The sequence below is a fragment of the Pinus tabuliformis genome, chromosome Q (genome assembly GCF_031772625.1).
Source record: "Pinus tabuliformis cultivar Carrire ecotype Pingquan chromosome Q, CPIR1, whole genome shotgun sequence".
Classification (NCBI taxonomy): domain Eukaryota; kingdom Viridiplantae; phylum Streptophyta; class Pinopsida; order Pinales; family Pinaceae; genus Pinus; species Pinus tabuliformis.
The window spans coordinates 916,352,890-916,369,020 of NC_142296.1; the positions used below are offsets into that span (position 1 = coordinate 916,352,890).

Genomic DNA, 16,131 nt, shown 5'->3' on the forward strand with positions numbered 1-16,131 from the left:
GCCAAAACCCAATATGGAAGGACATGCCATTATGAAGTGTCCACTTGCATTCGTGATTTGTAAGCTTTTTTACTTGATTACTCTAATTATTTGTTGTACTGGAAGGTGAGGAGACGCATTGGATCTTATGCAGGATTTCAGGTGGGTCTTGTTACCCACCACCTGTGGGTAGTATGCATACGAGAAATTTTTTCTCTAGATGGTCCTCAGTCGGCAGCCAGCAGCCCCTTGCAACCCCCAAATAGCTCGATTTGCCATTTTCTCCGCCACTTGAGCCATGTGGTCCCTCACCCATCTATTATGAATGTATGTTTGAAGGTGGGCCTCCCGACCCGAAAGTTAGGGCTTTTCATTGGTATAGTTGAGTAATTTTTCTTACTTGTCATGGGCACTTTTGGGCATGAATTGGTGGGGGGATTTAGCAGAAAGAGTGGGTTAGGTCTGTATTATTGTCTCCATAGCTCGATTTCGTGGTTACACTTGTATCCTAGTCCTGTGTGATCTCCTTTACTAGCCATTAGCTTTAGGGTTGGCACTACATGGGAAATCTCGATTTTGATTGTGTGGTCCCACTTCCTGATACCACCTACATTACTGCCCTTCCACTCATTTTAGCCATGTTGACCACTGGTGTGGCACCTGATGATTATCTGAAGACCCCATGCCCAAGGATGTACCAAAGGATGCTTGTACCATCAGTCATCATCATATTACCAGAGTTTTTAAACTCTACTTCTTCTTATCATTTTCTTCTTCAGTCCTTAGATTTCGCAGCCCTATGGGGATATTGTATAAATGTCACTAGCATGATGAATAAAGTCATGTAACAGGCCTAGGGTGTTCGGACTCTATCAACAAGCGAGTACACCTTGGAGTGTTTTTTTTACTCAATTAATTATTCCTTCTTTTTAGCAGCCAATAATTTTCTAGGTTTTTTCATTCACTACATTACCCCAAAGTCGGGGTGACGGCTTGAAGGTTGAGCCCCTAACGCATCTTAGTGTCTAGATTCAATGTATATTACCATGCTAGGTCATCTCTGAAATTTTGCGGAATTTGACTAGGTCTAAGTAGGATTTTTTAATAATTAAAAATTTCCCGCAAAACGAGATTTTTTAATTAATTTCTATATAATGATGTAAATAAGTGGTCTTCGGAAATGTCTAGGATGTGTGACTACTGTAAATTCATCCTCAGAAGCCCAACATTATTCTAAAATCCACTTCGAGGGTCAAAAAACAACTTATAGTCAGATTTTTCTAATGTTGGTGGAAAAAATGAGGGAAAATTCAAAAAAATAAATAATTGGAAAAATTTAGAAATTTTTCCAAAGTCAAAATAAGTCAAATTTTGACACTGCAGATTCAGTGAAGGTAAAAGATGATGTGGCAACCAAGTGGGGCATACCACATGAACCAAAATTCAAAAGTCAAAGCAAGTCAAAGGGTGGTCAAAAGGTAGTGAACAATTATTACGTGGAAATTCATGAGGCAACGTATGGTAAAGGTTCCAACCTTGATTTAAATGTTAAAAAGGACTATAGTATGAAGTTAATGAAGGGGATTGGACCCCACCTCATGATCTACGTATAACTCAAAGAGACAAAAGGCACATGCTAAATTCAAAGGTCCACGCTGGCCCACTTAAAGTTCAACGCATATGTCACAAGGAGTTACACTGCCAACAGAAAATGAGCACGAGTTTGTTGAGGGTTAAATGATTTGTTTGTTGAAGATTTAGTGTTTATTTGGGGTAGCAATGAATGTACTCTAGCCATGAAAATTGGTGGAGAGGCTAAAGCACATGAGATCTCCAAGACCTAGAAATGTTTTGGGGAAATTCCACCCGATTAGAGAGATATTAAAATAATTAATATTTTTAACGGGTTCCTAAGTCTAAATGACATGGATAAAGCCAAATCTAATCTTAGCCGTTGATTAGATATTTAATCTCGGTCATTGAAGACTCAACAGAAAAAGTATAAGAGGAGGCTTGAGGTCAGTTGGAGATACACCAAGATTGATCAGTCAGTTCAATTTTCTGGAGTGAGGTTTGCTGAGAGAAATCGAACCAGTGATCAGAGTTGCAGCGAGGGGCAGTGAGTGCATAACAGAGAGGCAGAGATAGTGTCGAAAGAATTGCGCCAAGACCAAATAGGCTACGCAGAGCCAGTGGGAGCCATGCCGAGGAACAGAGGGATTCTGCAGAGGCTACCAAGGCCTGCGTGAATGACGTAGAGGGCGAGAGAGCCTGCGCAGGGCATCAGAAGTCTGACACAGAGGCCAGGAGGGTTGACACAGAGCCTCAGAGAGGCATTGGAGAGAGTTTCGTGGAGCAGACTTTTCGAATATCTGCTTCCGAAGAGAGGTATTACTGCCAGATTGATTTCTCTGTCGGGTGAGCTAGTTTGGCACCCAGTTGTACTCAAGAAAAGTTGTATTAAAATATTTTTTACATAAGATTTACAATTTCAGCCCTCAAAGGGGGAATACCCATTCGGCTTAGACCCTCAATGCGACACAATATGATCTAGTAGACCAAATGATTTGTAATAAAATAATTTAGCCAATTAGCTTAAATTATTCCCAAATCACTTTTACATAAGACTCGACTAGAACACTAGGACTGACCTAAAAATTTGATAAAGAATTACACCCTAGCTTTGGGATGACGTTGGACGAAAAAACTTTGTCGACCATCCATGTTTAGAAACACAAATGAATCAGTGAGACGAAAAACCTCCTAGGATGAAACTCTCGCCAAAATAATAAGCTTACTTAGGTTGTTACATACATTCACGGTTTTACTAGCATCATTTACATTACATAACTTATAGAATGGGTTTACAATGACATATGATCTGCTGATAGATGATCCGATCTTGTTGAAAAAATTTGGTACTTCCACTTCCTTGGAACTTTGACAAAATGTTTGCAACAGGACCACCAGTGGGACAGTCATAGGGATTCGGTATAGTGACCAATACTAGCATTTCCTCAGTAGCAGGGGATCTAGTGAGATCTCAGCAAACGGAGCAACAGAGGCCGAAAGAAGAGGAGTTGGTTGAACCTCCCACTACTAGCATTCGAACCAGCAGAGAAGTTCGTCAGACATTGAGAGATGCAGAGGATTTCGTTGGAGCTCCCAGAATGAAAAAGAGAGGGAAAACAAGCTGACAGGTGTTGAAATACGTAACTAGGTTTGGTCTTCATAATGACATATGTAATCTTGATTTTGAGTATTTGATGTAATGAGAAAAATAAATTTATTATTGTTGATCTTGAGGCATGGGTTTCATGCTCAAGAGAATTTATTTTTAGGTTAAGCTCCCATTGGGAGCTTCTAGGGCTTGTCATGAGTCTACAAGTATAGGGAGTCATTGTCATGTATGAAGGACCCTTCTTGGGCACGTTACATATTGTTAGAAAATTATTTGAATCAAAGAAAGAGTCAAAATGACCCTCCAAGATCAAGTCAATGGCTATCAATCAAGTCGGCTACTCCAGCAACAAGTCGGCCTTAAACAAAGACAAGTTGGCCTCATATCAAGTGACAAGGAGCCTATATAAGGAAGGTATCGACCTCATTCAAGAACACACTTCTCACACTTGACACTGGATCACATGAAAGAGAAAAAGAGCGAAGAAGAGAAGGACGAATTTCTGAATTGTTTTTGGTTTATTTTTTCTCCACACGTGTAAGGAAGCTAGGGCACATTTTGTTGTTGCAAACAAAAATCTAATCACCTCAATAAGATCAAATCAAGGCAAGGGAATGATCTATCTTGCAGGTCGAATTCAAGAAGACTCTATAAGAAGAAGAATTGTGTGGGTTTTCCTCTCAAGATTGGAGAAGTTTTGGCCCTGGATGATCACCTATATCTTGTATCTTTTGTCTCATTGTTCTTTATGTTTTGTTAGTTGTTTGATGAAGTAAAACACAATCATAATAAAGTGAAAGAAGAAGCTAAGTAAGAAAAGTAAATCACAAGCAGTTATCATATAAGAGAAATCACCTCCACTTGCTGCCCCTAGATTTCTCAACATGGGATCAGAGCTAAGGTGACAAGTCAAGGAAGGGCAGCTTAACAAAGGACATTCAAGGACCAAAGTTCTAAAGAAGATTATCAAGGGAACAAATCATCAAGAAGATCCTCTCATCTCCAAGGCATCTTCAAAGTGAAGGACTACATCATCATCTTGAAAGAAGAAGACCTACAAACCCTAGTTTGTTCAAAGAAGGATTCTACAAAGCACTCTTGGGAACCTCTCTCAAGAAAGGAGACCTCAATAGACCCTACCTCCTCTCAAAATTCAAGAAGAAATATGAAATTGAAGCATCTTCATGTCTACTCATCCAAAGAAATCAAGATCAAAGGAGTTGTTAACATCATCAAGAAGTCAAGGTGATCTCCCTCTCTCTAAGACAAGGATCACTATTTGAAGGAAGACATCTTCTTCAAGAAGAAATCTTCTATTACCATATCATCATCAAACTCAAGAAGGCAGTAGATTGAAGATATTGTCATCAAGGAGTATCTTCACAAGTAAGTATCTTTATGTCCACATCTGAATCTATCAAAATGTCTTTTTGCAAGGAGAGCAATAAGTTGGTTGGGTCATCAAACTTTCTTGCATGGAAGAAGAGGACTGATTTAATCCTCATAGAAAATGAAGTTGTGGAACATGTTAAGGGCTCAATCACAAAACCTCCAAAGGAAGAAGCTCAAGCTCTTGCAAAGTACATGAAAGGGGAAGTAAGGGCTCAAAGGATTCTCATAGAATCCATCAAGGATCCCCTCATTCCCTATGTATCAAAACTAGAAACATCAAAAGAAATATATGACAAACTTGTAGAATTGTTCTCCATAAGCACTGCAAGAGAAGTGATCTCGTTAAGGCAAGAACTCTATAAGATGAAGATATCAAAAAAAGAAGGAATAGCCTCATACTTTATGAGGGTGTCAAAAATAAGAGACCAACTCCAAGAGTTGGGAGAAATAATGTCTGACAAGGAAATGACTACCATAGTGCTCAATACACTACCAGAGGAATGGGGCAACTTCACATCAAGCATCTATGGGAAGAAGGAAGCTACTCCATTCAATGAACTATGGTCATTGTGCAAAATCGAAGAAACCAGACTGAAGGCAAAAATCGATGTAGGATCAAGTGAGCAAGCTCAAGCATTTGCTGCCATGGCTAGAAGAAAAGGGAAGTTTGGGAAGATTGGCTCTCCGAAAAAGAAGAACATGTCAAAGGTTCAATGCTATGGTTGTCATGAATATGGGCACTACAAGATAAATTGTCCAAAGCTCAAGAAGGACAACAACAAAAGAGGAAGGGAAGAAGCCCATGTCACTGAAGAAGTGGAAGAAGTTGAAAAGAAGAAATCCAAGGAGGAAGTAAAAGATCTCTACTATGATTGAGATAGTCTTCCTCACCTAGTTCTGTTCAAGTTTTTGTTTCAAATTTTTATTTTGTAAAGTATAGCCATCGTGATAGGAATCATTGGAAGCATGATTGGATGCATCATACTGGGAAGCATACGATTGAAAGTAAGAGCTCGTGACATCATCATAAAGAAGCATGAAAGATAGATGAAATAGAAGTCTATAGCAGTCACCTATAGAAGGATGTAGCTCTTGGTAACCTCATTAGAAGCATAAGTAGTACTTATGAAGAGGAGAAATTTATCTAGTATAGAGCTCATCATACATTATTCAAAAGGAGCATTTGCAGGATGAGGATGATCAAGATCCTCTGTTGGAATCTTCATCGGAAGGTTCACCTATTGGAAGAAGCAAGTGTCTCGTCGAGAATTCCACCTTGAATGGGATTCATGGGATGATGGTATGATGTCAAAAGAAGTGAAGCAGGTCAAGGTGATTGAAGTTCTTTCAATCAAGGAAGTTGTCGAAGGAATTCTAGATAACCAAAAGGAAGAAATGAGTTATGTATGCTTATATCTTATAAAATTGAGTCATATAGTTGTAGATGGCATGGATAAATGCTCTACCTCATGAGCATGATCAAGAGAAAGGGATCTCCTCCTTTGGAAGGATGCATGAAGGCATGGTTCACATATTGACTAGATGAAATCAACATAATATGTCCTCATATGAAATATGAGGTGGTTGATAAAGATAAAGGAACTATGGATGGAAGTTCTTGGGGAGAAATATGTGAAGAAAGTAAGGAGAGATCGTGAAAGATGCAACTATGGTCACATAGAAAAGGAAATCAACATTTGATGACTAAAAGGATTGACCGTGACATCTCCATGAAAAAGGTATGAAGACTCCGATGAAGTCTGGAAAAGAAAGAGACCCTTGACATTTAATATTTTTGGAGATGTGTCAATATGTATGCAGGATGTTGATGTTACAACAAAGCAGATGTCATGATGAAAATACCATCACAAAGGTAATTTTGATTTAATGTTCATTCTTGATTTTTGAACAATATCTAGATGGGCTAATACAGGGCTACCAAAGGAAGAGTTGTAGATGTCATCTACAACTGATACTCATGTGGTAGGATGAAATATCCTAAAGGAAACATGATGTGAAGAAGGTAGCAAGGTATGAAGGAAGGCCATATATGGACTAATGGATCACTTTCCGATGAAAGGAAGGATGACATGACTGACATGATTCATAAATGAAAGTGATGGATGATCAATGCCCTGCGAAGAAGTCCCAAAAGATGCAGGCTCCGTAACAAAGATGAAATTCATGACATCGAAAGAGGGAGTCCTACAAGCAGCTGGTTATCCCATGATCTCCACCTAGAGAGCTGCTGGAAGCAAGTCCTTGGTTAAGGGGAAGCTTGGTCAAGTCCTTGGTTAAGAGGGAGCTTGGGTACATTCCTTTTATAGGAATGGGTACATTCCTTCATAGGAATGGGTATATCCTCCCTGGTTAAGAGGGAGAGATAGACACATCATTCTTGTCTTCACTTAGGAATAAAGAATGGAGGATTGCGTAAGCATCTAGCATTCAATACTTTTTGAGGATGTGGTAGGGCATCCAAGATAAGAGTAGTCGTAGAGGACCAATATCCTTTGAGGACTGGGAATCCAAGATAAGAATAGTCCTGATGGAACATACTCTGAGAAAACCTAGGTGGGGTATGTTCCAAGAGAGAAAATGATGATGGTGCCTATAAATCATTGTTCTCGCCGGCATTGTTCTCTGATCATATGAGAGATAGAGTTGTTAGTCAAGGCCTTGCTATGTGATAATCTTGGATGACATGATGTTATACAGATGGGCTACCAATCCGACTCTTCTTATGAGAATTCGTCAGATTAAGAATGTCCAAGTACCTTGTATGGATTATGAATACCTCCAGAGTTAAGAGAGAGTGTTGAAATATGTAACTAGGTTCAGTCTTCATAATGACATATGTAATCATGATTTTATGTATTTAATGTAATGAGAAAAATAAATTTATTATTGTTGATCTTGAGGCATGGGTTTCATGCTCAAGAGAATTTATTTTTAGGTTAAGCTCCCATTGAGAGCTTCTAGGGCTTGTCATTGAGTCTACAAGTCTAGGGAGTCATTGCCATGTATGAAGGACCCTTCTTAGGCATGTTACATATTGTTAGAAAATTATTTGAGTCAAAGAAAGAGTCAAAATGACCCTCCAATACCAAGTCAAGGGCTATCAATCAAGTCGGCTACTCCAGCAACAAGTCGGCCTTAAAAAATGACAAGTCAGACTCAGATCAAGTGACAAGGAGCATATATTATTATATAAGGAAGGTCTTGTGAAAATTTCTGAATCTAACACATCAGAAAACCCTACTACGATATCTGGTTTATTATCTCCTACTTGTTCTTTACATTAACAAGTTATTTATATGTATAAATATCGAAATAAACACAATTGCAGCGTTCACAATCATACAGATCAGCAACTGAAATAAACTGAGACAACACAAGGGACAACGTTATTTTTGGACAATTGTCCCCGGAAAAACCCAAGCGGGAAACCCAGTGCAGCATATAGAGGGTTTTATTATTAAGCAGATTCTGAATATAACTAGGGTGCCAGAAATGGCTCACCCTTCAGAGAATTTCCTTGGCAGCAATACCTCTATCTGGAGACAAATATTTTGGTTGATTAGCAACCAGATGAACGATCACATAGTGACTCTGTCTATTCCTTGTGTTGGACAGCGAAAGCTGCTCCACGCACTCTCTGGAACTGCGTCACCCCCTTAGGAACTGCGTCACCTTCTCTGGCTCTACATCAACCAATCAACTCTCAGTTTGTCCTACCGTATCACCTTTGCGCAGCCTCTGAAGCCCTCTGCATCAGCCTCTTGGCCCTCTGCGTCCTATGCGCTGGCCTCCTCAGCCTCTGCGTCAACCCCTGCTGCTTCTGTGTCAGCCCTCCAAGGCTCTGCGCTGCCTCTTTCGGCACTCTGTTGCCTCTCTGATATGTATTCCTTGGCTTCCTGCCGAGCTTCCCCTCACTTCAACTGATCACTTGTTCAATTTCCTCAGCAAACCACGCCCCAGAAAATTGAACTGACTAATCTCTCAAGTTTCTTGGTGTGTCTCCAACTGACCCTCAAGCCTCCTCTTATACTTTTCCGGTTGACGATTTAACAGCTGAGATTAAGTCCCTAACCAACAGCGAAGATTAGATCTGGTTTGATCCTTGTTGTTTAAAACTTTCTTACCCATATTATATTAATACACATTAATATTTTAATTTTCCCAAGTTTAGACTTAGGAACCCCATTAAAAATATTAATTATTTTAATATCTCTCCATCCGGGTGGAATTTCCCCAAACGATTTATGGGTCTTGGAGGTCTCATATTCCTTAGCCTCTCTACCAATTTTCATGGCTAAAGCACATACGATGCTACCAAAAATCAACAGGTCTCAGCGTCATTCAAGGACACACTTCTCACACTTGACACTTGATCACAAGGAGAAAAAGAGTGAAGAAGAGAAGGACGAAGGAAGAGAAGAAAGGACGAATTTCTGAATTGTTTTTGGGTTATTTTCTCTCCACGCATGCAAGGAAGCTAGGGCACATTTTGTTGTTGCAAACAGAAATCTAGTCACCTCAAGAAGACCGAATCAAGGCAAGGGAATGATCTATCTTGCAAGCCGAATTCACTAAGAAACTAGCCCAAGTCTAGCGAAGGAGAAAGAGGGTCAAAAGAGCCATAATCTTGTCACACATGCGAAAAGAACAGCCAATTGCAAGGGACCGAGAATTGCAGGAAGGAGGGCCGAAAGTTCAGACCAGGATTGCAAAGCTGAGGGTTAAGGACGAAGTAAAAGATTGATGCAATATCAAAGAAGAAATTGAATTTGACTTAAAGCAGGGATTGACTTGATCTTGGAAGGGTTGTTGGTCAAAGGTCTAGGTATTGGAATTCATCAATTGAAGACTCTATAAGAAGAAGAATTTTGTGGGTTTTCCTCTCAAGATTGGAGAGGTTTTGGCCCTGGTTGATCACCTATATCTTGAGTCCTTTGTCTCATTGTTCTTTATGTTTTGGTAGTTTTTTGAAGAAGTAAAACACAATAATAATAAACTGAAAGAAGAAGTTAAGTAAGAAAGTAAATCACAAGCAGTTATCATAGAAGAGAAATCACCTACACTTGTTGCCCCTAGATTTATCAACAACAAGTACCAAGCATTAGTGGCTCGGGTTGCAGAACCTTCCAGCTTTTAGGAAGTCGCACAGCATCAGGTGTGGGTGGATGCCATGGTAGAGGAATACAACGCTATCATGACGAATGATGTTTGGGAGGTAGTGTTGAGGCCTAAAGACAGGTCAGTTGTAGGTTCTCGATGGATCTACAAGATCAAGTATGTTGCAGATGGCAACATGGAGAAGTACAAGGCTAGGTTTGTGGAAAAGGGGTATGCACAAAAAGAAGGGATATATTATGAGGAGACTTTCACCCCAGTTGCCAGATACACTTCTATTCGGTCAATTATATCCCTAGTAGCTCAGATGGGGTGGCAGATTCACCAGATGGATGTCAAGACAACATTCTTGAATGGGGTGATAGAGGAAGAGGTGTAGATTGAACAGCCAGAGGGCTTTGAGACTCATGAGAGGCACATTCATGTTTGCAGACGAAAGAAATCTCTATACGGGCTCAAGCAAGCTCCCAGGGCATGGTACGGTCGGATTGACAGTTACTTGCAGTAGATGGGATTCATCAAGAGTGACACAAATCCAAACCTTTACTATTTGATGGTAGAGGGTGAGCCACTAATCCTAGTATTGTATGTGGAAAATCTCTTCCTAACAGGGTCATCAGGGCTCATAGAGGACTGCAAGAGGAACCTGGCAGCAGAGTTTGACATGAAGGATTTGGGGTTGATGCACTATTTCCTAGGATTGGAAGTGTGGCAGAAGGATGAGGAGATCTTTCTTGGGCAAGGAAGATATGCTACAAATATTATAAAGAGATTCAAAATGCAAGATTGTAGACCCATGTCTACGCCCATGATCACCAACTAGAAGAAAATAGATGCATCAGATGACAAGGATGTTGACCCCACCTTGTATAGACAACTCATCATTTCTCTCATGTATCTGGTCAACACTAGGCCAAATATCTGCTTCACGGTCAATACCCTCAATCAGTTCATGGTGGAACCAAAGAGGGTACATTGGACAGCAGTGAGGTACATTTTGAGGTATGTGCGCGACACAATTGAGTAGGGATTGAGATATACCCGAGGGAATGACATCGGACTATGTGGGTTTGCAGATGCAAATTGGACAGGGAGTTCAGTGGACAACAAAAGTACCTCTGGGTACTTCTTCAGTGTTGGATCAGGAATGGTTTCTTGGTGTAGCAGGAAGCAGAAGTCAGTAGCACTGAGCTCTGCAGAAGCAAAGTATATGGCAACAAGCACAGCTACGTGCGAAGCTATATGGCTTCGGAAGCTACTGGTAAGCTTGTTCAAGCAGAGGATGGAGGCGACCAATGTCTACTGCGATAATCAGAGTTGCATCAAGCTCTCTGAGAATCCAGTGTTTCATGACAGGTCAAAACACAGATATTCGGTGTCATTTTATCAGAGACTGTGTGCAACGTGGAGCGGTCCAGCTACAATATGTTCCCACAAAAGAGCAGGTTGCAAATATACTCACGAAAGTTGTAGGAAGAGCTAATTTCGTCTATTTCATAAAGCAGATGGGTATGGTGGAGAACCTGCTTCAGTAACACGGACAGACTATTTTGGATGATTCTCAGTTGCAGTAGTTGCAGTTGCAACAGCAACAAATGAGAGGGAGTTGCAGTGCAAATGCAGAGCTGGTAGCACTAGATGCAGCATCATAGTTGCGCAGTAGTTGATGGGCAATGGCCAGACATCAGCAGCGTGACAGAGAGTGATATAGAGACAGGGTGTTGTGGCAGTAGAGCAGCACTAGAACACCCTCCTCGCTAAGAGGGTGTGTTAGTTTTTGTAGCACTTTAAAGGGCTGTGTGAGAAATGGTCTTCAACAAACAATGTGCTAAATAAGGATGTTAACCCCTCCCAGAGGCCGAGTCCCCAAAAATATGGACTCTGTGAAGGAATGAGACCAGTCAAAAGATGACCTAAAGAGAAGAAATAGCTTTGCTTGAGATGAAATATAACCATAGCAAACTTTACACACTGTGAAAGAGAAGTCAATTCAATAACCAAACAATCAAACTATGCCATGTTTACTTTCATTAAATGCAAGGAAAGAGTTTAATGAGAAAAAATTTATCGTTAATCAGTTTCAACTGCTACATCAAATGCTTCTTCAGACTGTTAAAGTTTTGAAAAATTTAGAATCAAGACTAACAATAAGGTAGATTGTAATACGAATACCATAGCAAGACTAACAAAATGTCATTGAGTCTTATTACCATAGCAAGGCTAACAAAATGTCATTGAGCCTTATTACCAGTTATGTTCGTGTCTCTAGGAACATCAACAAGCAATGCAGGACCTGTAAACCACAACAAAAATATCACTCATTAAGATCTTCACAATAATGACTGTTCAGATCAGAAAAGTTTATGGTAGAGGTTACCATAGATTACATATTTAGAATTTGTATCAGCAGTTAGTTATAATATGTCAAAACATTAACAAGACCAATCCTCTTTTTCTATTAATGAATATTGAGATCACAAGCAATCACAAATATTGCCAACTCAGTAACAAGAAGTTCATTTCTTTTTGCATGAAAGAGATTCATCCAGAACTTCATTATTTTGGATATGATCAAACATATGTTTTCCAATAAATATGCAGCAAGGATACAAGTCAGCAAGATAACAATCATGCATGATCATGACCAATAAGTTAGTCTCAGGTTCGTTTGTGTGAGTGATGGTTGAAGTTCTACATAATGCATGCAAATTTCCAATCATGTACCCCCATTCTAGTTGATTTTAATTGTCTTCGCAATTAATATGATTGATTTTCTTTTCTTCTCCATGAAATCAATGGCTCTTTCTATATGACTTGGCTGAAACTGAGAAAAGAATTTTGACAATAACTTTCTATCGGCAGATCACTCGCAGTACTCAGAGAAACTGCAGTACTAATACTAAATTGGTCAATTGGTTAAGGTATTGACTATAGTCCATTACGGCACCAAGAATATTAACTATGACTCAGGTGTTCTCCTTAATGAAGACCAACATTTAGATGTACAAGAATTTGGAAAATGATTTGAGGAAGATAAATCTAGTTGAGGATCTTTGCATCTATGTCCTCGCATTATTTAGAGAAATGATGCAATAAAAAGTATTGAACGACATGGATATTTTAGAGCAAGGTACATACTACATAGCACTAACTATCCCAGCTAATCACTCTATACATGTCAATGTTGTAAATATCTCCAATATCTCTTGTTTTTTTGTAGTTTTTCAGGTTGCCAACTTTTCTAAAATTTTCAGAGTTTTTGGGTCCAAATTTATGTTTTCTGATATTTTCTCACATTTTCCTCAATATTTCTAATGAGTTTCTTCCACAAACCCTCAAGATAGATGGATATATCAAAAAGAAAAAGGTAACAGACTACAGTGTTGATTGATGCTAGTAGTACCTCTAACTTCATAATTGCAAATTGGCAAAACTTCTCAATTGCTTTGTATTTTCAACACGAGAATTTCAAGTAATGATTGCAGATGGAGGTACTATAAATTGTTCAGGGAAGTGCCATAGTATTAAGCTGGATATGGGGGAATATTTATTGGCTAGTCCCATGATTGCAATCCAATGGGTGGTGCAGATGTTGTATTAGGGATCCAATGGTTACAATAATTGGGAACAATGGCCCTTAACTTTCAGGAGTTTTTCATGGCATTTTCCTCAAAATCCAAGGAAATTGAACTTAAGAGGTATCCAAGGGAAACTCTCTAAAGTGGTAAGCTCTAATAACATGACAAAAGTACTCGAAAAGGGGCACTATGGTCTAATTGCACAATCAAGCTCATTTGATGTTCAAACATCTATATCCTCTGCTCTAATGGATCTTCGAAAAGTTATCAACAATCATTTCAAAGTATTTGAGAGATGCCTAAAGGTCTTCCACTTGCTCAAGATCATGACCATGCTATGCATTTGCAACTTGAAAGCGTACCACCTAACATTATGCCTTACAGTTATCCATATGCACAAAAGAGTGAGATTGAGCATCTAATTCAATAAATGTTAAAGGTTGGCATCATTCAACCTGGCCAAGGTGCTTTCTCTTCACCAATGATGATGGTTACAAAAAATGATGGTTCATGGCATATGTGTTCAGATAAATTAACATCGAGTTATTATGGCCCTTATAAGGTGTTGTGGAGAATTGAAAGTATGGCTTACAATTTGGAGTTTCCTCCATATGCACATGTACATCCATTCTTACATGTTTCTTGCTTAAAGAACATAATCAATGCCAAGATCCCAGTCCAAGCTATTTTACGAAACATTAATGAAGAAGGGGAAATCTTACTAGACTAGAAACAATCCTTGAAACAAGGATTCAACGGCTGAGAAATCGAGCAATTATTAAGTACTTCATCAAATGGAAGAACCTACTAGCGGAAGAGGTGACATCCAAAGATGAGTTATTCATGTAGAAACAACCGCAGCTAGCCGAGTGTTGAAGACAACACTTGTTTGAAAGGAAGGGGCATGTTAAGCCCTAGAGAAGCCCCATGTTAAGCCTGAAACCCCTTATTAAGCCCTAGATATTGGGTTATCACATTTACATTGTTATATTATTATGTAGACAAGAACCTTTCATTGTACCCTTTGTCTACTATATATATACACCAAGGAGACCTAGTCTTAGGATCATCATATCATATCTTGTATTGTATTCATTGTAAAAGGAGGTTCCACCCTTGAAGTGGATTGCATTCATTCACTTCTTATCATTTTTAAGGTTCATGGTTCATAACAGACTCCTAGCTCTTTGAAGCTAGTTGGACAAGACTAAATACCTTCACAGCATCATACATGACTTTGAAGGTCAATAGGTGAAGTTCCAATGTCCCCTTCTATAAGTTACCCATCGTATTTACAAATCTATTACTTATTGATCTAGGAAATATCTCTAACTTAGAATTTGTCACATGCTATGAGGGTTAAGGTTGTCCTCCCATGGTAAAACTTAGGCAAATCTTAAAGTTAACTTATGTTATGATGTTACTAGAGGGAGTCACCCATGTGTACTACCTAATGACTTGTAAAGTGGTTAGACTCACCATTATAAGTGGGCACCTTGCATTAGGATCTATGTACATTCATCAAGGGTAGTATGTATGCCTTGGGATCCCTATCCTATGCCTTTAGATACATGTACTTGCTCCAATATCCACAACATTACATTGTGATCAATGATATTGCCTTGGAATCTGTGTACCAAAATACAAATAGATATATATATCTATACACACACACACACACACATTGGGATTGATGCCATTTTTCTTGGGATTCAATACACGCAATGAGATTTGTGTCACTATATTGGGATCTGTGATAGTCCATTGGACATTGACAAGGACTCATCATCATATGCCACATGGAACATTCCTTGAGGGCACACTTTCCTTCTTAGACCATTTCTTGAGGTTGTTGAGGTGCTTAGAGCATTTTTTCAGGGCAGTCAACTTCAAGGCAGTTATCTTTTGATAGAGTGCCCAGAATTCCACTAGATCAACATCATTAAATGCAAAATGACTGGGATTTCCAAAAAGTGGTCATAATAGAAAATCAGGAAAAAATGACATAGTATAAAGTTTTTAGATCTGCCACAAGAAAAATGTTGCCACATTTTGACCACTTGACGTCCCACTTTTTGGAGCCACATATCTGGGTTGTTAGCAGTGATGACAATATTGTCGATATTGCAAATATCGCGATATTTTCGGGGAGATGAGATATCGCCGAGGAAATATCGCGATATTTTGTCTCCCCGAAAATATCGCGATATTTTTGAAATATTGGCGATATTTCGGGAAAATATCACGCTACGACCCAAAATATCGCCGGCATGAGAAAAAATTCGCTGCCACGGCTAGAAAAGGCCAAAATCGTTTTTTTTCCTCATTCTTGTTTTCTGATTGCTGGAGAAGGAAGGGGAGAGCATTGTGCTTGCTATCAAGGAGGATTCAAGGGTTGAATAGCCATTATCGCCACCAACAACGAATATTTTGTTGATCAAAGATTGAAGAACAGTGAGACAATCTTCATTTCTTCCATTAACAGGTATGTTCTAATAAACCCCTATGTTAATGATTTTTTTGATAGATTTAGGGTTATTCTTGCTTGCCTATTTGCCTACAAACATTTTGCTTGTTTTTTTTCCATTTGCTATGATTTTCATGCCCATGAGCAAATGCAAGGGTTTTCTCCATATTTGGACAGCAAACTCCATTTTTTTTTAACTTTCAAATGCACCCTCTTATTGTCATTTATGATTTTTCATTGAATTCACATTGCAAATAATGTAGCAAAAAAAATATTTTGTAAAATGAGGTGGTTATTACTTATTAATTCCAATTTTGTTTTTGGTGCCCTAGGTTTGAGTTAGCTCACTACAAAATTCAAATATGCCAAAAGCCTTGGACCCATTTTGGGAGTATGGG

General features: G+C 39.1%; 1 protein-coding gene across 1 annotated transcript in view; it reads right to left on the minus strand.

The window, feature by feature from the left end:
* Nucleotides 1-16,131, minus strand: part of LOC149222445 (cyclase-like protein 3) — a 378,438-nt gene that overhangs the window by 278,424 nt on the left and 83,883 nt on the right. The window contains exon 2 of the mRNA XM_089385449.1: nucleotides 11,937-11,981. Within this exon, the coding sequence (XP_089241575.1) occupies nucleotides 11,937-11,981 (45 nt within the window). The remainder of the gene's footprint in view (nucleotides 1-11,936; nucleotides 11,982-16,131) is intronic.